The sequence below is a fragment of the Rhea americana genome, unplaced genomic scaffold, assembly GCF_003343005.1.
Source record: "Rhea americana isolate MKP2758 unplaced genomic scaffold, rheAme1 scaffold_399, whole genome shotgun sequence".
NCBI lineage: Eukaryota > Metazoa > Chordata > Aves > Rheiformes > Rheidae > Rhea > Rhea americana.
This window is the reverse complement of record NW_028186533.1, coordinates 131,185-153,964: the sequence shown is the minus strand read 5'-3', so window position 1 is coordinate 153,964 and position 22,780 is coordinate 131,185. Positions and strand designations below refer to the sequence as shown.

Here is a 22,780-nt window from a genome sequence, read left to right as displayed (position 1 = left end):
CCAGGCGCTCCGGTGGCCCAGAGGAGGCAAGGCACATGGCGAACAGGGCTGGAGCYGGGCCCCGGCGCGTCCTCGCCGATGCCTCCCGGCGGGCTCGGAGCTGAGGGCAACCGGCTTTCGGTGCTCCTCAAGAAGATGCACTTGTTCCGGAGCTCCAGCTACGAGATCCGGCTGGAAGGCGAGGGGGGCAGCTTGCCCCGCATCCAGGGCATCCGCTGGGTGAGTGCGGGCTGCATGCGAGGGGGGCAGCTGGCGCCGAGCCCTGCTCCAGCAACAGCGGGTCACACCGAGCGCTGCCCGGGGCTGCTGGCCACGGGGAGCCCCAAGGGTCAGGCCTCGAGGGGAAGGAGCCTCCCCCTTAGCTGGTGGCTTTCCCCACCCTGGTACTGCCCCTTGCAACATCTCCTGGGGGTGTGTGTGTGGGGGGGGGGTTCTTTGCTTGGCAGCAGTGCTAGGACTAGATGGTGCTGTGGGGTTCGGGGGTTAAAGGGGGGCACAGCAAGGTGGAGGCACTGGGAGACCCAAGTGGGGCCCCGCCAGCTTATCTCAGCCTCCAGACCCGCTTCCTGGGCAAGCCTTTGCAGGGCAGTTCCGGCCTTTGCCTGCCTTTCCAGGTGGCCTGGCACCAGGCTGTGATCTGTGACCCGCACCCTGCTCCCCCCCGCTCTTGTTTGCTCGCTGCAAGGCAAGGCGTGCAGTGAAAACATTTCTGCAGCCGGCTGCCCTAACCCCTTCTCCAGGCGTAGCTCGCAGCGAGGCATGAAATGAGCCCTGTGCTATTGTGCTCCAGTGCACAGCGCCTGGGCAGCGGTCGAGGAGCGCTCACGAGCCCCGAGCGTGTGAACAGGAAACGCCGTCCCCGCGTCTCTGCCTCTGCAGCACGCAGGGTTCAAAATGTTCCTTCCCCGTCAGGTCGGACTGTTTCTACAGGCAAAACCTGTCGCTTGGCAGCAGGACAGTGCTCGACATCACGTCCTCCAGCCTGGGGTCAGTGCGGTTCCCCTTGCCAAGAGCTGCTGGCCTCCCAAGGGGTGCAAAAGACATCCAGTCCCCACTCTCGGCCTCTTGCTGTCCCCTTTGGTCCGGGAGGTGACAGTGGTGCATGGCCACAGGCGCATTCACCCATCCCAGCTGTGCGAGCGCACATCTGTCAGTGCTTATTTGCTCCAGGCCTTCTCCATCCTACGCTGCTTGACAAGAGCTAGAGGTGCACCCAAGGCAAAAGTTTTTTAATGAAAAAAGTAATTTTTTTAAGGTGATAACAACCTCCTTTTTAGTATTTTTATGTGTAGCACAAGTTAAAAATAAGAAAGCTTTCTCCTTTTTTTCCCTTCTGCTTGTTTTCTTTGAGTTTGTAGGAACTCAGTTTATAGAGTAGCAAAAACCAGGGAGCTCAGGAAAGCAGCAGAGTGTAGAGGTACTATTTTAAAATGCCCATCCAGGATACATCTCATAAAATGCTGTCAGGAGCTCATGCAGATGGAAATGCTCAGCTCGGCACCCCAGTCACCCCCAGCGCGGCACACGCRGCGCAGTGGCACGTGCAGCACGGCAGGAATGTCACCTCCCTGGGCAGCTCCCACATGCATGGGTATGTCTGCGCGTCACTTGAAGGAAGAGGGTCTGATCTTTGCGAGGAGTGGGAGAGCAGCCGAGATTTGCCCCAGCATGTGCAGGTACAATGGTGTTCCCAGCGTACCTGCTGCTCCAGGCCGGGAGCAGGTACGGGGAGAGTTGGCTGGCTGTGCATAGGAGCAACATTTTCTCCTCTTGTCCCCAAAGTTCTGCAAGCATCTGGCTCTTGGGAGCTCCTCCTCCTGACCATGACTTCGCCTCACACCTCCTAGGGACCTCTTTGCCTGTCTCCTGTACCCAGCAGATTTYTACCAGCTCTGGTTTTAGCAACGAGACTCCAGTTCAGGTTCCCATTCCSTGGCATCCCTGGTGCATTGCAAACCAGCGTCCTGAAGTAGCTCTGTGCTTCACCCCTCCAAGAACTATTGCAATGCTTGAGTACAAGTGTTATCCAGGCAGACTCCCACTGCATCTGTGTGGTCCCAGAGCATGCAAAAACATGGAGGGGACAGAGCAGGTCCTCCAGCGTCCCCCTCCCTGGCAGGGGTCTAAGGGGGAAAGCAAGAGCCTGGCTCACTGCCATGTTGTTGGAGGCTGCGGATGGGCGAGGACTTTCTCCGGAGCCGTAAAGCCTGAAATAGCTCCTGTTGTTTTCCTCGGGATCCCAAACAAAGCAGCGCGCGAGCGCGGAACGGTCGCTCCCGGCCTTGGCCGGGCGCCCACAGCTGCCGGATTTCTGGAGACAGACAGGATCTCAGCGCCCCTGTGTCCCGTAAGCAGGAAGATGGAAACAGGCAACTCCTTAGGAAGCTGTTTGGAGACAGCGGCTGAGATGCTGTGACAATCAGGCAGGGGGTGAGGGTGGGGAGGGCATCCTGTGAGTCAGGCCTGGGACAGACCCAGGAATGGCACAGCACCCGTGGCAGGCAAAGGTTTAGGGAGCAAACATGCTTTGGGAGCACTTTTTAGGATATTCATAACTCTTCATTGTTGGTCCAGCAATGAAGAACCACCACCAGGGTTGTAGCCACTCAGGAAAAGTCCTTCTGGGTTGTCATCCCTGTCAGAGAAGGTTTTTCTCTGTCTCCTTTGCTGTCCTTGTGAGCTTTGAGCAAAACTGTGGGATGTTCTGCCCCTCTACCTCAAGGTAAAGCCTCCCCGCTCTGCGTCTCCTCGTCTGCTGGATGAYGGCAAAGGGAAGGGGCTGTTTGGGGTCTGGTAGATACAGAGGACCAGCTGCTGCCTTTGCACAGAGGTGATGACATTGGCCTCCAGGTCCCATAGGAGGTAGCTCTGTGGTCCAGCCACAGCCTGGCTCAGATTTGCAAACATTTGCTCTACAATTGCCAGAGCGCTTCCTGTTCCACGGGGCAGTCACGAGGCTGGAGAAAGTTTGTACAGTGAGTAAGTCGCGATGTCCCAGCTGCAGCRGTAGAGTGGCCCGCCTGGAAGCGTCTCCAGGGACCTGCTGCATTTGTAGAGTCACTTGTTTTTCTCTCACTCCCCCAATCTCTCTTAAGCACCTTGCAAAATGCCCGGTGTGGGTTCTTGGCTTGGACCAGGATTCTTCCTCTGGTCTGGGCAGCCCAGAGGAGGAGGAAATAGCCCTGGAGCATGGAAAGAGCTTGAGGAGATAACTGAGGTCTTGCAGAAGTGAGAACTAGGAAAAGAGGTGCAGGCCAGGGAGTAGCCTGAGCCGGGCAAAGTGTGAGCAAATGTCTGCTCGGCTCGCAGCAGTCCATCGACGTGGCAGGTGGTGCAGGGCAGAGCACCTGTCCATGCATCCATCGGTGAGTGTCCACCTCCATTACCCTCCTGCCTGTGCCAGGAGGTGCCAGGGCTGTTTGATTTCCCCTAGGCTCCTTGGTAGGTGTTTTCCCCTTTAATTCATTTGTAAAGAAGGATCCTGCAGCTAATTGCTCCTGCCCTTGGCTTCCTTAATTGAGGCTTTAATGGAGGCTGTCCCTCTCACTGCTGTTCAGCCAGAACTGGGCTTGCTCACACCTTCTCCATCTTCCCAGAGTGAGCAGCCGCACAAAGCAAAAAAGGCAGAAAAAGGCAGATGGCCTCCAAGGAGGACCTGGCCCAGAAAATGCCATCTTGCTGCACTGCAGGTGTCCACCATCTCCACCACCAGTCTGGAGTCCCCAGCTGCTGTGCTGCAGACTTTTCCATAGAGAAGGCTTTGTAATTACCCCTATCATCACAAAGCAGCTGGAAATAAATGTGGGACCCTGCAAAATCTTCCACTTGAGATAACCTACGTGCAGGTGAAAGCACCCTGAGTAAAGATCGCCCTCATCCTGCCTCGGGGTTAATGCTCAAAGTGCATTAACTGTCTTAGCCCGTGGTGTGGAAAACAGGTCTGACGGGTGCCCTCAGCTTCCGGTAGCCTATGATTTATTTAGCACATGCAGCAGAGATGAAAGGTTATTTATTCAGGGATGTGGCCATGCAGGAGCCCTCATCCCTCGTGTATCTCACTTTCCCCTTGGTCAGCGCTTGGATGGGAGCTGGTATCAACAGAACTCATCTGGATTTACATGGTGACAAGCTGGGGTTAGGGCTGTGCAGCCAGGCTCAAGGAGTGCTCTCTGCTTACTCCTACCACTGTGGGGTGAGACAGTGGTGAGGAGCAGGTGGCCCCATGGTGCAGGGCTGGGAAATCACCTGGGCTCTTGGACGGCAGGTGATGGAGCTATTTTTTTTCTTTTTCTTTTTTCCTTTTGTCACTCTTCTTTTAACTGAAGAATCTGGCACCCCATCCTCAGATGGGAAAAGCCCAGGGAGAAAAAGAAACACAAGGAGAAAAACAACTGCTGATGGGGGATAGCCAATGGAAAGGACAGTGGTGGAGGAGCCAGGGGCCTGGAAAGGGTGAGCAGTCACAGCCCCAACAGCTCCCGGCAGGCATTCAGGGAGCTGGGGGATGCCCTAGAGTCTCTSTTTGGCTCCATGAGCCAATGAGGGGATGGACACAGCCCTGCAGGCACTGAGATCCCCATCCAGGTTCCTTCTCCTGGTGATGGGAGCCAGTGTTGTGAAGACCAGGAGGAGGATGAGGGGTCTCATAAGGTGCTGAAGCCTTGGCTGGGGAGAGCAGAAAGGAAAGAGAAGGGGAGCCAGGACCTTGACAGGAGGCTCTGGAGGCATCAGAAGAGGGACTGCAGCCTGGCATGCTCGAAGGTCACCTGCAGAAAGCATAGGGACCTGGGTACCCACAGCCAGCAGCACAGTCGCACCCATATCCATTGCTCCCTGCAGGATTTCCAGGTGATGTCCTCAAGGACTGCAAACAGATGCAATCTCTGGGGTCCCTTGCCCCTGGGTAGTAGAATGTCCCCTGCTTGGGATGTGATGGTGASAGGATGGAGCAGGTGGAGGTGTTTGAGCTGTGCCATTCACGGGCAACTGCTGGGGCTGGGTTTTTCAGCRCTTAGGAGGGGGCAGAGACAGGTTGAAGGCAGGGCATGCACTGCTGGGGTGCTCCCTTGKGTTTTCATCATTTTAAATGACATATCCATTGTTGCTCAGTATATCCAGGGTCTATTGAAAGGAGAAGAATTTGGAATAGGATGGGGAACAGGATTTGGAATAGGACGGGGTGCTATGGGTGCCTTGCTGGGCCCCAGGGAGTCCACATGGTTAGTGGAGGAGGTAGAAGGCATCTTGCAAGGCTCATTGGGTTGGGACCTGGCCGTTAGGGATCATCAATATCTGTGGCACAGGGAGATGAGGCTCTGAGGGAGTCCAGCTGAGGTCAGCCTGCTCCAAGCTCCCTTTTGGCAGTGGCTGAGGATGTTGTGGACAGGGAATGCTAGAGAGGAGCAAGCACTGAAGGCTTTTTTGGCTGGGAGCAATACTTACAGGCTACAGGACTTTGCCATCCATAAGAGATGTTGAACAGTCCTGTTGGGTGCACACAGCGTGTTTTTTAGGCAGTCCTGAGCTTTGACTCCAGAGCCAGATTCACATGGCTGACAGGATAGAAAACGCATCCTGGCAGTGAAGAATTTCCTGCCCCGTGAGGCATGGGCTGACACTCCCATCAGAGCTGCATCTGGCAGGTGAGACCCGTTCTGCGTAGCGCGCTTGCAGTTGGCAGCCAGTCCATGCAGCCCCCCTGGCTGAGACCTGCTGCTGTGGCTGCAGCCACAGACTGGAGTGTGCATGCTGCTAATAAAGACAGTTCCCAGCTATTCCTGACAGCCATAATGACAGATCGCTCCAGGAGAGTCCCCGAGCCAAAAAGGGTGATGCTATTTTAGGACTGACTTTGATAGATGGCAAAGATCTTAAAGAAGAGCTGGTCTTAGAAAATAGCATTGGATCAAATCATCACATGTTGATTCAGTCTGAATTAAATAGAACAAAAAAAATAGGTCTCTGACTGGGGTTTTCCATTCCCAAAGGGTGCATTTTTAAGTAACAAGGGGACTATTTAAAGAAAAAAGGCTGGACGGAGGAATTCAGCGCTGTGCAAGAGGGAACAGTTTGCCATTTCTCATACAGCCAGGTACAAAAGCTGCCTGGAATTTGCAGCCCAAACAACAGGGAAAAGCATTCAAGGATGAGCTCCAGGCTTAGCTACATGAATAAACATCTCACAAAGGATGTGCAGAGGAAGTCAAAGTCACAGGAAGATGAGCAAGGAGGTAGCTGCAATGTGGGAATGGCTGTACTGCGTTGGAGCAGGGGTCTGACTGGAGCAGACAGCGGCCAAAGGGAATTGCCTGGGGAAGAGTCGCCAATGGAAAATAAACAGCAAGATTTTTTTCCRAATTCTCTTCTGCTCTCCCAACCAGTGACTTGTGGCTCAGTCTTCCTGAGCTAGGACTCGTATTTTTGCACGTAGCAAACTTTTGATAGATGTTTTTTTAGCTCCCATTAGTTTTTCTAATCCTTTCTGGAATCTGTATAAACTTTTAGCATCTACAGAGCCCTGAGGCAGGGAGTACCACAGCTTAACCATGCACTGTGTTTTGTGAATACCTGCTGTTGATTGTTTTCAATGTCCTCCACATTTAATTTGGTGTCATCTTTTTGTGTTGCAAGAGACAGCGGGAAATCGCTTCTTATTCACCTTCTCCATCCCATGTCTTGCAGATCACAGAATCACAGAATCAGTAAGATTGAAAAGGACCTCTCCTCTCCCTCTCTGTCATACTCAAGCATCCTCCAGGAGAAGGCCTTTCTGAGCACTTTGCTGTCTTTTACAGCTATTGAGATCTGAGTTCGCATTTTCAGAGACAGCCGCAATCTCTGTCCTCAGAGATCAGTTCGGAGCCTGTCACCAGGAGCATGAGAAATTTGGGCTTGTTTTCTTCTTRTATACCTTACTGACATTTCTCTGCATTGAAGTTTACCTGTTGTTCTGTTTTCCTGCTGTTCAGTGCCCTGGGGTCCTCCTGCCTTTCTCCAGCCAGCCCTGCTCTCTTCTGCCCTGGAGTATCCTCACCCCTCTGCTCACTGCTACTCCAGGGCTCCCTCACGTGAGACCCCACCAGCAACCTGCCTTCTCCGGCTAAGCTGAGTTTTTTTTCACACTATTTGATGTCTATCTTTCAAGCAATAACTCAGCCTCATGAGGATCTTTCATAGTATTTCATGGTCACCTAGAGTCTCTCAATGAATTTGGCACATTTGAGCAGACTGCATCCAGCACATGTTTGGTGAYACTTTCTGGCTTGCTGGTCAGTAATTTCCAGAATCTCCTCTGAAATCCTTTGGAAAAATAGCTTCATATTTGCTACCTCTGTCTCTTTGGTACCAAGGGAAGAGAGAGGTTACAATTCATCCTTAGTATTTCAGCTGTTTCACTCTCAATTTCCTTTACACGCCAGGGACCACCAGGCCCTAATGATTTGTGGCTGCTTGTTTTCATGATTTAGTTTATAGCCTTTTTCCAGCAGTACTTCATTTGAGACCAGTCCTGCAGCATGTTGCCTGCAAGAAAGGATTTAGGCAGGCACTCCTCCCGCACTCGTCCACAGTGAATGCAGGCACAAAGTTCATCATCTTCCTTTGCTAACCTCATCCTCCATGAGTGCTCTTGATCCCAAACATCTGCTGTGGTACAAACTGGCAGGAGATCTGGTCCTTAGGTGCTCTCTGCAAGTTCTTTCTTCAACTTTTCAAGGCCTTCTTGTGCCTTTCCTGTAAACTGCTGGCGTTTGTCTTTCTCGTTTGGAACCAGTTTCAAAACTGGAAGAAAGCCTTCCAGGTCTGAATACCTCTCCTTACCCTGGGGCCACTTTAGCTTTCTGTGGATCCTTCTGAAGTCCTTCTCTGCAAGTGGCAAGTGTTTGCTCTGCGTCTCAAACACACTGTCTTTGATTGCTATTTGCAAGAATTTTGGTCTTTTAACTTCCTTCTTTTATCTACCAGCTTCCTCATTTTAATGGACTTCCCGTTTTGAAATTAAACATAACTGTGGGGGGTTTCTTGTTTTCAGGTCTCTGGTATGCACGTGGTAATGATGTTAGGATGCTGCGAGGTAACTATAGTGTTTTGAACAGGGTCCAGATTTGTTTTCCCTTCAGGATAGCTCAGCTAGCTGCTCCATGGAGCAGTTTTTAGTAGTGTCTGAAGAGTTAATCTTGGGAGTGCCCTTCCATGCCAGTTGGACACATTGTAGTAATGCCAATGTGGCTGGCAGCATGCAAAGTAAAATTAGTATAAAGTTAACAGCTAGAAATTAAGCTGAGACAGGAAAAAAAAAACAGGCAGAGGTTTTGTATGGCATATGTCAGTCATCTGCATTCAGCAAGGATGGGGCTTTGCCTTGGTTTTTGGAGGACAGTCCTGTCCCCTGGGAGGAATGCGAGATGCCCCATGACATTATTCCATCAAGAGGGAAAGCAGAGCATGGAAAGGGCTTATGGGGAGGGATTGGGAGCAATATGGAAAGGTGTGAATTGTCAGGCCAAGATCAAGGAGTCTGAACTGATGTATAGAAACAAGGAGTTTGGAGATTTCTGGGCTTGTGAAGGGAAAGATGGGATCTGGAGGCACTGCAGGATCAGTGCTTGCCCTCAGCTCTATTTCATCTTCCCTTATAAAATAGTTTGAAAGACCTAAAAGTAATTTCTTTTTGTATGTGCATCAGGGGATGAGGACAGCTGGGGCTGTTCTGGTAGAGAGCAGATGAGCCTGGACTGGCTGCAAACATGCTTAGGTGGCCCTTAGAGAAGGCTCCTGCCCCCCAGGTCCTGCAGCAGCTTCCCAGAAGGGATAAGAAGTGTAACTGCCTTTCGGATGGAGGCTGACCAGTTTGTGAAGAGGCATTTATGGATGTGCTGAGTCTGGAGATATTTGTTGTGGCAGCCTCAGAGGGCAGCCAGCCTGTTGTCCTCTGGGGCTTCTGCCCGAGCATCCTGTGGGGCTGCTGCCGGAAGGACTCAGCACAGAGTCTTGTTCTGCTGTTGCTGCTGCCACTCTCACTGCGCACTTCGCCTGCCATCAGCCCTCTGCCCCCGCCGCCGTTTCTCCACAGCGGCAATCAAAACATCATAAAGCAGCACTGCGGGAGCCAAAGGAAACAAGTGAAATGATGTCGAGGGGAGAGGAACCCGGGTACGTGATATGAGGAAATGTGTCCAAAAGCTGGGTCTGCACCACTGCACACTCACGTCTGCAGCAGCGCTTCATGCCAGCTTGCAGAAGGGCTAGAGCGGCTCTGTAATTGCCCAGAGGACCTGGGAAGTGTTTCCCAGAGCATGAGTGCAATCAGGTCACTGCTTTCCTTCTGGGGGACCTCCAGCATGGTGCAGGATGCTGTGAGAAAAGCATGGACTGATCTGCTGTCCAGAGACTCTCCCTTTGCTTGTGCCATGAGAAAGCACATCGCTGTCTAGCAGGGCAGCTCGGCCAGACTTCTGGGTCCCCAGGGCTCATGTTCCCCCTCCTGCTGTCACTCCCATGCTCAGCAACTGTGCAGCAGGTTGTGGGGGGCACTCAGCCAAGCAGAGCCCTGGCCTAGGTTTTGCTGCAGACCCCCATTGCAAGAGCCAAGTGAATGCAACAAGCCCACATGGCTGGGGTTGTAGAGGACCTTTTGCTTCCTCTGCTGTGGCTGATCCTTCCCTTGTTTGGAATGATGTCCCACAGCTTCATCCATCACTTGCTGAGGATAACCTGAACTAATGGGCTGGGGATGTGCAGTGGGACCAGGGCTGTGCCATGTAGGGGACTGTCACTGGTCACACTGCTGTACTGGTGCAGATGAAAGACCCCACCAGTCCTTGGTCCCATATGTAGTGGTTAGAAACTCCTACTAGTTCCAATGTAAGGTACCAAAAAAAAAAAAAAAAAAAAAAAAAACAGCTCTCTGGGTCATACTTTGACTTGACCTCCTGAATATGGGCATCATTGCCTGGACCAGCTGAGCTAACAGAAGCAGTTAAACGAGCAGAGCCAAGGGCCGGGCTGGGAGCCTGGCTGGGAGCAAGTTGTTGCCTGTATGATTGCAGCATCTGGTGTACGTCAAGCACAAAGTTACAAAGCAATGTCCTGGGGAAGGGGATGGCCAGCTAACAGCACGGCACAAAAAGAGCAGGTTGAAGAGGTTGTAAATGCAAGAAGCACCTTATTTAACCTGAGACCCAGACTGCTGAAACAGCCTCCCTGCTGTAAGGCAGCAAGTTGGGGRCAGTACTTGGTCTGTCAAGGAAAAGAGGTCTGTGCCTGCAAACAGGAGTTGGATTCAGTAACACTGAGACACTGCTGCAAGGCTGGATGTTGGGACTGATCTGCACAGCCACAGGGGATGGTGATACCCATACCTATCTGTGTGGAAAATCTCAAACAAGCCTGATGATTGATTGTTTTCTGCGATGTGATTGCAAGCATGGCTGACAACAGTACTTGCAGACCCTTAACAGGCTTGCAGCCATGCCGTGTTGACTAGCAAGGAGAGTTCTTGGTAATGAGATATTACACCTTGCCTGTCTCCAAAAGCAGCTACCAGAGAGGATTGCTGTCAAACAGGAATAGATGTAGCCAGGAAATCCTTACAGGGGACCATGGTAAGTTGTGGCAAGTATAAAAAGGCACTAAGAAATGTGCATGGGGTGAGGAGGGTGCTGAGCAGAGGGGTAGGACAGCCTTGTAGAGCATCATTAGGTGATCTGGACCCGTCTGAATGAAATGAAGCCAAGGAGCAAGCTGCATGTCCTGGGAGGAGGTGTTGGCCAGGAGGTACCTGCAAGGGGCAACTGGGAATAGGATTTTAGGGGCCTGGAAAGCCTTGAGCCAGAGAGCTGCTCACAGCTGCTGAAAGGAGCAGATTAAAGCAAGATGAGGAGGTACTTTCTTGGCATTGAACTGATTGTTAGAAGGTGTTGTGGAGGCCAAAAGTGTAAAGAGAATCAAAAAACATTTAGGTCAGTGTGTAGAGGACATGTCTATCAATGCAACCTCCATTGGGCCAAGGAAGTCATTACCTACTACAAGAAGCACCTTATTTCTTGCTCTTCCCACAATATTTCTTGGGGGGGGGGGGGGGGGGGGGTAATGGCTAGGCACACCCTTGGGGTGACCCAAACAGTGATCTGGTGTCCTGGCATGGTTTTGCCCCAAAAACCACTTCAGCAGGACCACACCTCTTTGCTAATTCCTTCCTGGGTGCTCAAGTATCTCTATATGAATGACCCTCACAGGGGCTGATCTGAGAGCTCAGCCCATGTCCTGTCAAGCTCGTGTCCTTCATGAGAAGCCATGTATCTAGGAACTGAGTGCCTTGAAGGAAGCAGGAGCCCTCCTGGGGCATGCAGGACACTGGAGGAGAATGGCTGTGACCCCACAGCCACCAATCCGCTTCTTTTTTTTCCAGACCCCAATTTTGGACAGCGAATCTGCCTTGGATTATGGACACAGCCTTACCCAGGTGTGTTGGCAGGGAAAATCCACAAGGGCAGGAGTTTGGGACCTGCGTATGAGGGATGTTGGGGTAGAGAAACATACCTTGAAAGCTGTGATGGGAGGACAGGACTAGAGCACCTCAATGCTACAAGGTCCTCAGCTCAGAGCAGTCTAGCTTTGGGCTGGTCATTCCCTTGGGCTTGGCTGTTGCTAGGGACTGGGAATGGAGATCTTGCCATGCTGGTATGTACACGCAGGTGTATCACACCTTCGGCAAGATTTTGGGGGATGTTTGATACAAAACACATTTCTCTGCTGCTAGCCCCAGTGACACCTGGGCTAGCAAATCCCCAGTGTCATGGGCTGCAAATCCTACCTGAGGGGACAAACCCTGTGATGTTTTGGAGAAGTCAATCTGCACCTCCCTCACCATGTCCTCATCACAAGGGGGAATGCGCAGGGGGGCTCTCATTTCCTTTGCAAACCATGTATCTTTGTTCCCCTCCAGGCATCCTCAGAGAAAATCTGGCGAGCTGGGAAGCTCCTCTTCAGCCACCTCGTGATCACCTGTCCTGGCCTTATCCGTGACCACAAGCATCACCTGCGGCACCACAGGTGGGACAGCCAGCACCCAGACAGTGCTGGGGAGCATCACAGGTTGCTCCAGGCTGTGGTGAGGGGCCCGACACTGCTGATCCCCAGGAGCCATCCAAGGATGGCAGGATTTACCTTTCCCATCAAAGGCAGGGGCTTGCCAGTGCCCTGCTCATGCTGTCTGCTCTTCCAGGCAGTGCTGCTCTGGGAAGGAGCTGGTGGACTGGCTGCTGAGCGCAGGGCTTGCTGTCCAGACACGGAGCCAGGCCATCGGCGTATGCCAGGTGCTGGTGGACGGAGGAGTCCTCACACATGGTAAGCRTGGGCAGCATCAGTGCCCCACACGGTGCTGAGGTCTCTCTGGGTTAGGTGGAGATGTGGGTTGGGGTACCAAGAGCAAGGCAAGCWGGATACATTRGGGTRCCCCAAGCTCTGCAGGCTGCCAGCRTCTCCCGTGGCACACATGCCTGGCAGTGTCCACCTGGCCATGCAYGTGGCACCAGGCACAGCCAAGTTCACATGCTCTTCTCCCCACAGTGAAGCAGGAGTGGCATTTCCAGGACAAGGACACCCAGTTTTATCGCTTCGCTGAACTGGAACTGAGCCCYGAACCTGGCAATGGGCTCCGGGATGCAGAGGAGCTGCTGGAGGCACTGACCTTCTTGGCCCAGCTGGGCCCTGACGCACTGCTCACCATGGCTCTGCGCAAACCGTGAGTGTCTGGGCTCCCCTGAGGGCCCGGAAAGGGACACAAGGCCCATTTTGACCCCACTTAGCTCCAGGGGCTGGATATTCCAAAAGCTCCCATGAACAAGGCTCAAGGGAAGGCTTTCTGCACAGGATTGGGGTGCAGGGTAACCCAAGTATTTCCTTTTAGGCTGTCAGATGGCTCAGAGAATCACAGAGCACAGCAGGAGCCCAGTGGTACCCAGACAGGGTGTTTAGTGCCTCTGGTTTCAGACCCCCAGGCACCTTCTGGACAGTACCTCAGGGAGAGAAAAGGTTGCCCTGCCACCAGGTTGTGTCTGGAGAAGGGCATTTGCACAGGGCTGTGCCCTGGACATGGCATGAAGAAGGTGCACAGCCTCCTCCTGGGATGCTGTACTCTGCAAAGCTGGATCCCAGACAGCCACTTACTCCTGCTCTTCCTCCAGGCCTACTCAGCGCACAGAGGATGAGCTAGAGCTCATATTTGAGGAGCTCCTACACATAAAGGCTGTAGCTCATCTCTCCAACTCGGTGAGTGTGGCCATGCTGTGCTCCACCTCCCTAYCCCCAAACTCTACTATGTCTCATCACCTCCCACAGCATCTGGGCATCTACCTCCTCTCCCCTTCTACCTTCTCCAACCACTCCAGGATCCCTTCCTGCCCCCRTCACCGCTGCCCAAACATGTTCCCTCCTCACTCAATTCCAGGCCAGAGTGCCACTAAGGGTGGGCACCTCTCACTGCAGGTGAAGCGGGAGCTGGCGTCCGTGATGATGTTCGAGTCACACCAGAGGGCAGGCACCGTGCGTGAGTATCGTGCAAGCGTCACACAGCGTTAGCTCAGGAAAGGAGAGGGTGCAGGGCTGGATGGCATCTAGGAAAGGGGTCCCTGCTAAGGATGAATGGTTGAAGCTAATGCCACCAGCTGCAGACATTCCTGATGTCCTGCAGCAACTTTTGGACCTTCGTGGACCAGAGGTGGAGGGTACTAAAGCATCTGCCACATTTGCATCGGCTGGATTGGGTCCTGGAGCTTGCCAGGATGGGATGGCTGAGGAGGGCTGATCCCCTCATAGTCCTGTGTGGGATGYTCAGGGGCTCCCCTGTTCAAGTGCTGGACACCACAATTTTCTCTGCAGTGTTCAGCCAAGGAGATAAAGGCACATCATGGTACATCATCTGGAAGGGCTCAGTGAACGTGGTCACCCACGGCAAGGTACGTGGTTCCCTGCCCTGCGCAGCAGCCACCAAAACTCCCTAGGCCCATCCACTCCTCGCTGTGCCCAGATGCCAGTGGAGCAGGGCTCTCTAGACACACAGCTTTGCTGGTCCACAGTGGGGATGAGGGCTCTCATCCTGTTCCTCAYCATCCTGCCCTCCCCAGGGCTTGGTGGCCACCCTGCACGAGGGSGATGATTTTGGGCAGCTGGCACTAGTGAACGATGCACCCCGTGCAGCCACCATCATTCTGCGGGAGGACAACTGCCACTTCCTCCGTGTGGACAAGCAGGATTTCAACCGCATCCTCAAGGTAGACATGKAGCCCTCAGGGTCAACAAGACCCTAGACAAGTCAACATTGTTTGATCTGAGGCATGTCATGCTTCTCCTAAGGCTGAGGGATGCACGCAGGCTGTAGTGCTCCCAGCTCCAGGGCCCCGTGGAGGGCACRTCCTCGAGCAACTTCTCTCCTGCATCTGTTTGTTAATGTGTTTTTTTGGGTGCACCCAGCTGGACTGGCATCACCTGGTACCCCCAACCCAGGATATCCGCTCATGCTGGGTTTGGTGTACCAGCCCCCAGGCAATGCTAACAGAGTTCAGTGCAGGGTGYAGGAGGCCATAAGCAATCCCCTCTGCAGCCCTGTGCCATGGTTTGGGAGATGGAAGGATGGTTCAGGGTCCCAGAGCCTGTCATCTCTTTCTCGCACTCATGGCTGGTTTTGCTCTCTAGGATGTTGAGGCCAACACCATGCGTCTGAAGGAGCATGGAAAGGTGGTGCTTATCCTACAGAAAAACCTGCAGGGTGGCAGCAGTCAGTCAGCGGTGGCAAGGAGCAGTAGGTAACAGTGGTCTGTCCCTGTCCCTCCTTGCCTGGGCTAGGGATGTGTCYCTGCAGAGCTCCCAGCTGATGCTACCTGTTCCCCTGCCCCTTGCTGGCACAGCCCATCTCTAAGCKAGCACTGCAGTCACTATCCACCTTCCCTTGGAGGAGTCTTCTGGGAGGACTCTGTCCCCAGAGAGGCAACAGGGATAGCTGGCCAAGTTAGCTGGCCTTGASTGGCACTTTGTGGTGACCCTGCATACAGCTGCAGCATTGTGTCCTTCCCATGGGGCTGCCTGATGTACCCTGTGCTCTGCCCACCAGGTACTCAGTGATGGCTGGGACCCCCGAAAAGATCCTCGAGCATCTTCTGGAGTTCATGAGGCTTGATGCAACACTCTACGACCCTGTGGGTACGTGTGCATCTGCATCCCCTACCTGGGGGAAGACATTCCAGATAAAGCTGGGCCAGGGCTCAGACCCACTCACACTGGGCAAGGTGCTGGGGCAGAGGACTGGACTGGGGACTGGTGCAGAGCAGGGCTGCCTGGTGGGGATGGCTGAGRGTGCAGCCAGTTGACAAGGGGCTGTGACCCTCTCTCTGCTGGTGCTGCCCAGGTTGGCCGTGGCAAAACTGCAGATTTTGCCTCTGCTTTGGTTTTGCTTTAAGCTCTCTCCTCTGCTCCTCCCTTATCTGCTCATGTCTCTGACTTGTTTCCAAAGTCATCAGTTTTATGAGAGTTCAATCAAAAAAGCCATTTCTCTCACCCTTAAATTCAGGCCAGGAGTGGGAAGCTGCTCTGGAGCCTGTGGATCGCTTCCCTTCAATTCCTTCTGCCTTTTAGAGAGGAGCAAAAATAGGGTGAGATAGAAACCAGGAGGTGTCTCCAGTGAGTAAAAAATGAGTGCTTCTGAATTAGCCTCATCAAAGGCTGTTTTGTGAGCTCTTTTCCAAATGAAGTCTGCTGAACTTTTTGTATATCTTTAGTTTTTTCATTCCAATAAGCTCACATTCTTGCTAACCCTTTCCTCAGTGTTTAGGAGCAAACAAGGCCTATGTCCAAGACTGAGAGCACAGTCCTCATGGAGAGAAGACCATGGCTGTCCCAATCCCAGCGGGGGTTGGGTGACTCATTCCTAGCCAGCAGAGCTGCCTGGCCATGACTGCCGTGCTCCTTGCAGCATGCCTAGTCCTGCCACAGCTCACTGGGCTTTGTGAAACATAAACAGGGACTGGTTTGGTCTCTTCCAGATACCCTGCTGGGGGATTTCCTGCTGACATACACCGTGTTCATGCCGACCTCACAGCTCTGCAGAGCCTTGCTGCACCAATATCCTTCTGTGACCAAAGGGAGGTCTGGGGGTCTGTACCATGGCACACATTCCCCTGCCTGGGACAGTTAAGGTTGGTCCCTGTCTCCCCAGTGCGACCTTGGTGGAATCCAGGAGAACCCCAAATACCCCAGATTGCTCAGACACAGAGCACTTCCCTCACCTCTCCTCTTGGTGTATGGGGGTTTCTCCCCTGCCCTATCATCTCCAAGCCCCATATTGTCAGTGGTGACCCCCTTGACTCGTCCCACTTTCCGCGCGGAGCCGCTGGAGGGCTCGGAGCAGGAGAAGGCCACCTACTCCCTACACAAGCGTCGGAAGATCCTGCGGCTGGTGAGCCAGTGGGTGCTGCTCTACGGGCGTCTGCTGCAGGGCGACCGCAGCACCATGGCCTTGCTGCAGGTACCACAGGGCCAGGAGAGAGCTCCCCAGCCTGCTTGTGCTGTGCRGCAGGTTCCCACAGGCACTGGGCCATGGTCATGCCATACTGAGTGCCGGGCACCTTCCTCCCACAGAGTCTTGCAGACTTGGCAAGCCAGGACCCTCGCCTGGGTGGGATGATCCAGGAGCAAGCACAGGACCGCCGGCGGCCCAGACCGTGAGTCCACTGGAGAAGGACGGGGATTCCCATCTGAAACAGAGCGTGGTTGTACCCCAGTGCCACCACTGATGTCCATGTGCTCTGGATCCTGCACCTCTGGAGGCCATAAGGAATTCCATTTTCTTTGGGGCTGAGCTTTTAGCAAGCCAGACAAGCTTGCAGTGCAAACATCTGACATTGGCATGGCACTGATAGCTCTCAGGCATCACTGGGCCCAGCACCAAGGTTTCCCACCACTAAGACTCACTGGTGCTTTGCGGTGCAGGAATATTCACTGGATACTGTTGGCACCCCGTATCCTGGTGGCTGCAGGTTCTTCTCCAGTGTTATGCAGCACCTGATTCTGTCTGCAGCACCACGTGTGGTCTCCTGGGCTCTAATGCCACATTTACTCCTCTCTGTGCAGGCTGGAGAACGGAGATGGCAGCGTTTCTCCCCAGCCCAAGGTAAGGGACAGCCCTGCAAACTGGTGGGTGCCAAGGTGGAGAATTGGAGAACTGGGTCCTTGCTKCCCTTCCCACCTCAGTGCCCCTGAAAGAGGGATGACTAGTGGGATGGCAAAGGGGCCTGAAACAGCACCCTGCACTGACCTTCTCTCTCCCACCTTGACCCCAGGCTCGGAGCTCTGTGAACTGGTTTGCAAGCCAGGAGGAGGCAATTTTGAACAGTAGCTGTGCCTTAAGAGCTCAGGACAAAGGTACAGGTCATGCACACATGTGTGTGCTTGTGGGGACTGTCCCCGCTGGAGGGTGGCAGTCCCCTCTTCGATGGTTGCAACAACCCCAGTGGCTGCAGCCTGTGGTTCCCACTAAAATCCTTTCTCTCCTTAGTGCCCTATGAGATCTACAGACCTGACCACTCGTGCCTTATCACGGTGCTGCCTGTGAACGCTTCAGTGCGGGACATCCTCCGGTCCCTTACCCCCAAGCTCGGCCAAGACGGCGAGCACATCCTGGTGAAGGTTAATTCAGCTGGAGGTGAGCCCGATCTCCCAGGGCTGCCATGTCCTCAGAGTCTCTCCTCTCAACAGAGAGCTGCAAATGCACCGTGGGCTGCTGCTGTGTTTCTTTCCACCTGCAGGTTTTTCCTGTAGGGAGTGAAGGCAGCATTTGCACGGTGCTTGGCCAGGATCTGCCCTGTTCTCCTCTGCTCTTGGCAGGGCTGGCACYGGCTGTGCCAGGAGCTGGTCACCGGTCCCTCTCAGCTGTCTGCCTGGGAGCAASCTGCATCCCAGCACCAACTGTCCTCTCTCCTGCAGATAAAGTGGGGCTGCAGATGGATGCTGTGGGGGTGTTCACATCGCTGGGGCTCAATGAGAGGCTCTTTGCCGTGAGCATGGAGGAGCTGTGCAGCCTGGTGAGTGCTGCAGCTGTGCAGGAAGAGCTGACATGGCAGCTCACCTCAGGGGGAGTCCAGGGTTGGGCAGCACYGGCCTGGCATGCTGTGGACCCTACCCCAGCTGCAGCAGCACAGGGGAAGGGTGACATTGCAGGTAGGGCTGGCCATCAGGTGCCAGTGCTCTCCCTAGTGAGGTTTGTGGCTGTCGTGTCTCCTTAGTGCTCAGGGCTAGGGATGTTCATCCATCCCTCATCCTCTTCCCCAGGCAGGAGCTGTCCTTGTCTTCCCTGTTGCAGTTGCTAACTGCAGGAGGGTTGGGTATCTTCTCTCCTGTGCATAGATCCCCCATCCTGAGCAGCTGGGGCCCAGCACTGGTTCCTCAGAAACACTGGACCTCATCAGCTCTAAAGATCTGGCCAGCCATCTCACGGACTATGACTGGAACCTCTTCAAGAGCATCCACCAGGTAAGGGCAGTGTGTGGCCTGGGGGAAAACACCTTCACCCTGTACCCTGGCTCTCAGGATGCCCATCCTGCACCCAGTGTGGCACCCCAGCTAGCCTCAGCAATGGCATTGGGCTCTGCAGGTGGAAATGATCCACTACATCGTCAGGCCACAGAAGTTTCATGATGTGACCACAGCCAACCTGGAGCGAGTCATGCGGCGCTTCAATGAACTGCAGTACTGGGTGGCCACGGAGCTGTGCCTCTGCCCCGAGGTGGGCAGGCGAGCCCAGCTCCTCCGCAAGTTCATCAAGCTGGCTGCACAGTGAGTGCCTCGCTGCCCATGCCCCAAGGCATGGCAAGGGCACTTGCAAGGGCAACTTGATAGCTTCCCATGTGCTCTGACCGATTCTGCCCTTGTTTGCAGCCTCAAGGAGCAGAAGAACCTGAATTCCTTCTTTGCGGTGATGTTTGGTGTGAGCAACACAGCCGTGAGCCGCCTTGCCAAGACCTGGGAGGTAACCAGCCATGACAGCCCTCCTTTGGGCTCAGAGTGGCCCTGCAAAGTCCACCACACTCTGTCGTGAGAGATCTGTGTCCCCTGGCCTTGGCAAGGGGTGAAGGCGTTGGCCTGACCAGCTTGCTGGGGGTCCAACCCTATACCCCAGAAGTTTTGAGTGAGAGATCTGCTAAGGAAAAGGAATGTATTACCCACTGAGCAGAGAGACAGGATCAGACAACATAGCTGGTTAGCTATTCAGCCCAGGGCCCAAATCCCACAGACCAAGGTAGAAATCAGCTCCAAATCTACAGCTCCTAATAAGTGCCCAGAGCAAGTGGGGTCACAGAGCCTAGCACCCAGAGATAGTTGTTCCAGGGGATGAAAACCGGGAGATCTCTGGAGATCTCGAAGGCATTACACTGGGATCCCAGCCTTCCTGCTGGTGGTGCCCAGGCTGAACCTCAGCCAAATACTGCCACCACCCATAGGCACATTCTCCTCCATCATGACCTTGTGGGAGCCACAGCTCTGAGGGTGGGAGAGCCAGGGTGCTGGGGCTGGGATGTTCATGACCCTCTCTCTGCACAGAGGCTGCCTCACAAGATCAAGAAGCTGCACTCAGCGCTGGAGCGGATGCTGGTGAGTTTGGCCCTTTCCCTCCCTTCACCATTCCCACACAGAGKCTGAGCCAGAGCAGGCATGTTCCCATGCAGGCTTTGGGTAAGGGTTCAGAGGACCAGGGACCAGAGCAGGATTGGGTTGTGTGTCCAGAAAAGGGGGCAGGATCATCCCAATCTCCCCACACTTGCTGGGGCTCCCTTGTGCCCTCACTTCCCAAAACACATGGGGTCACTGGGACAGACACACCAGGGAGACAGTGCCCCACCTTTCYCCCCAGGCTCTGAGACATGCTTGTTCAGGATATTGAAGGTCTCCTCTCCTACATATGTCCCTCCCCGGAGGCATTTTGCACCCAGGGCTGTGGGCAGCCTGCGGTTGGGGCTCTGTCTCTGCCTACCCCATGCTGAAATCCCACTCTGTCCTCAGGACCCCTCATGGAACCACAGGGTCTATCGGCTGGCTGTCGCCAAGCTGAGCCCCCCCATCATCCCCTTCGTGCCCCTTCTTCTCAAAGGTAGGTAACTCAGTTCTAGATGTGTGAGCACTGAGCAGGAGGGAAAGCAGGGCTGCAGGTCCTCTGTTGGGGGTGCAGTGGAGGTAGTTTGGGCTGGGATTACAAGTAACCCTTAGCCTGCATCCAGCTCTCCTGAGTGTCTAGGTCCCTTTGGCACTGGGGCTGATGGGAAAGGCTCRAGTACCTCCTAGACCCAGATGAAGGGTCTTCATCCATTGGGCCCAAAGACTAGCCACAACCAGGGCACTGATCTCCATCCCATGGGGTGATCTTGCAAAACACAGCCTCTTCTCTGCATGGGACACTGCTTTAGGGAGGACTGAGCCTGTGGCTCCATCACTGCCTGCTCTTTGCAAGCCAAAAGTTGGGGTCATACATTATGACCCTGGCCGCAGCAACATGCAATCAGGAAGCCAAGCCCTGGGCTCAGTCTGATCCCAAGATTTCACCCACAGATATGACATTCATCCATGAGGGCAACCGCACATTGGCTGAAAATCTCATCAACTTTGAGAAGATGGTGAGTCAGGTAGTTTTGCTCCCCCTTGGAGGGCAGGTCCCATCCCCTCCACCCTTTGAGGGCCTTGGGACCTGCCTGTCATCCTGTCTCTGGGATGTGCACCCTGCACAACCTCCCTTCGGAGGCAGATCAAGAGCATCTATGTGGCCTTAGTGCAGTCCCCTAGGAGCTGGACCCCTTGGCCCTGTGCTTGTCAGAGAAAGGGGATGGTACAGCAGCACCCAGGACTGGCTTCCAGTCGCTGTCCTTCACAGAGGGCATGAGGCAGCCACATCCACTACTAAAGTCAGAGGGGACTGTGTTTTACCAGCCTGGGAGCAAAATGATGCCAAGTGGCAGGAAGTGACCTTTGTGAATTGCCCACAGCACATGATGGCTAAGACTGTACGCATCCTGCAGCGCTGCCGGGGCCACATGCATGGTGAGTGCTCACCCAAGGGGTCAGGCTGGGCTGGCATCACCCATGGGTGAGGGCAGTGAGTTGGGCAGGAGAATAGGGCAGCTCTGGGGAGGTGGCTAAGCTTCTTCTCTCTCTCTGTACCTAGCTCCAATCTCCCCACTGCGGAGTCGCTCCCCACACCGACTGGAGGACCCCAAAGCCGTGAGGATCTCCACATGTACGGCTTGAGCTTGATGATCCTCTCTGACCACTGAGATAGGAGACTCCCTCTGCTTAGGGCTGCACATGGCCAGATGAGGCTGGCCCAGGGAAATATGTGCCCTTGCATGGTGGAGTCCCATGGGGACCCCCCAAGAGCATCAGCCTCATTGCAGTGGGAGAAAACWGGACTGGGTGCTTTTGGTGTCCAGGGATGGAGGCTGAGCTCCCTTTCCCTGCTGTTCTGAGCAACGTGAGTCTGTGGCTCACATGTTGCTAGATGGAGACACCAGTCTGCACCTTCTCACGCTGAAGGGAGACTCAGTCAGCATTTCCTACATGCCTGCGTGGTCTAACCACACTGTACGGCTCTGGCCATACGCAGCAGCTGGGTGCATCATTTTGTCCCTTGGTGCAAGTCTGTTCCTCCTTGCTCCTGCCCCTTCTCCCTTCAGCCCCACTGAGGTCCTAGAAGTGATGGAGGGGGTTAAATGAGCCAATTTAGAGGAAATGGAGGGGGATCAATAAACTAAGCAAGAGGTGACAGGGATCGGTGAGCTAAGCCAGAGGCAATGGAGGGGAATCTGCAAGCTGAACCAGAAGTGATGGAGGGGGATTGGCAAGCTGAGCCAGAAGTGATTAAAAGGGATCRGTGAAATGAACTGGAGGGGATGAAGGCAGATTGATGAGTCAAACCAGAAGCAATGGATGGAAGCTTGTGAGCTGAGCCAAAGGTGATACAGGGGGCTAGATGAGCTAAGCTGGTGTTGATGCTGGAGGCTTGGTGAGCCCAGCAAGAGATATTAGCCCGGCTTTGATTTCAGCTCTCTGTTACAGGCTCCGAGCAATCCCTGAGTGTGCGGAGCCCTGTCTCTACATGGGCCTATCTGCAGCACCTGAAAGCCATCGACAGTCAGAAGGAGCTGCTGCGGCTCTCACGAGACCTGGAGTCCTGACAGGGAAGGAGGGCCAGAGGGGACCCGGAGCAGGGATGCAGCAGCATGTCTGCTGGCAGCAAGGGTGGCCCTGCAGCTCCGTTCCCGGCAGCGCAGGGCGCAGGGCTGCTTTGGAGCTGGCCGAGAGCAGCCTGCACTTGGTTACGCTGCTGACTGCAGGCGCCAGGCCCAGCGCCACAAGGCAGCACAGGAGCCCTTGTGGGCTGTGAGCAGGTGAAGGCCGTGGACAGCAGGGTCAGAGGCCCTCACACAGTGAGCAATAGAGGTATTTTTGTACGCAAGGCTGCACTCACCTTTCTCCTCCATGTTGCAATCTCACTCCATGGTACTAGCCACACAGTGGGGAAGGGAGGAGCCCTGGCTGCCTCGTGATGCTGCCTGCCCCAGAGCTGCTGGGGCTGGAAGATGCCCCTTCCTCAGTGAGGGGACCTGAGCCAGAGCTTCCCTGTGGGCAGGGATTAGTACATCTAGCTCTGTCAGGATGAAGCCATGCAGGATGAGATCAGGGCCTCACTCGTGCTGCTGTGCTGTTGGGAGCTACAGCCACCCAGGGGATCTGTGGCTGCACATCG

The 22,780-nt window shown here is 54.4% G+C and overlaps 1 protein-coding gene across 6 annotated transcripts; it reads left to right on the top strand.

The window, feature by feature from the left end:
* Positions 1-50: 50 nt before the first annotated feature.
* On the top strand, positions 51-22,489 carry RAPGEF3 (Rap guanine nucleotide exchange factor 3). 6 transcript variants are annotated; one of them, XM_085313850.1, is made up of 27 exons: positions 51-219; positions 11,408-11,461; positions 11,945-12,051; positions 12,224-12,345; positions 12,568-12,742; positions 13,185-13,269; positions 13,486-13,546; positions 13,879-13,955; positions 14,124-14,270; positions 14,692-14,801; positions 15,107-15,195; positions 16,035-16,113; positions 16,366-16,516; positions 16,630-16,712; positions 17,122-17,161; positions 17,331-17,412; positions 17,546-17,692; positions 17,974-18,071; positions 18,394-18,519; positions 18,641-18,822; positions 18,925-19,015; positions 19,588-19,638; positions 20,047-20,134; positions 20,590-20,654; positions 21,021-21,075; positions 21,200-21,271; positions 22,077-22,489. In XM_085313850.1, the coding sequence occupies exons 1-27, from the start codon at positions 79-81 to the stop codon at positions 22,415-22,417; spliced, it is 2,919 nt and encodes a 972-aa protein (XP_085169976.1). In that variant the 5' UTR covers positions 51-78; the 3' UTR covers positions 22,418-22,489. The 6 variants fall into 6 exon arrangements, with proteins under 6 accessions (XP_085169976.1, XP_085169977.1, XP_085169978.1 ...); XM_085313851.1 differs by having other exon boundaries at positions 22,090-22,302; XM_085313852.1 differs by lacking the exon at positions 21,021-21,075 and having other exon boundaries at positions 22,090-22,180.
* Positions 22,490-22,780: the final 291 nt, after the last annotated feature.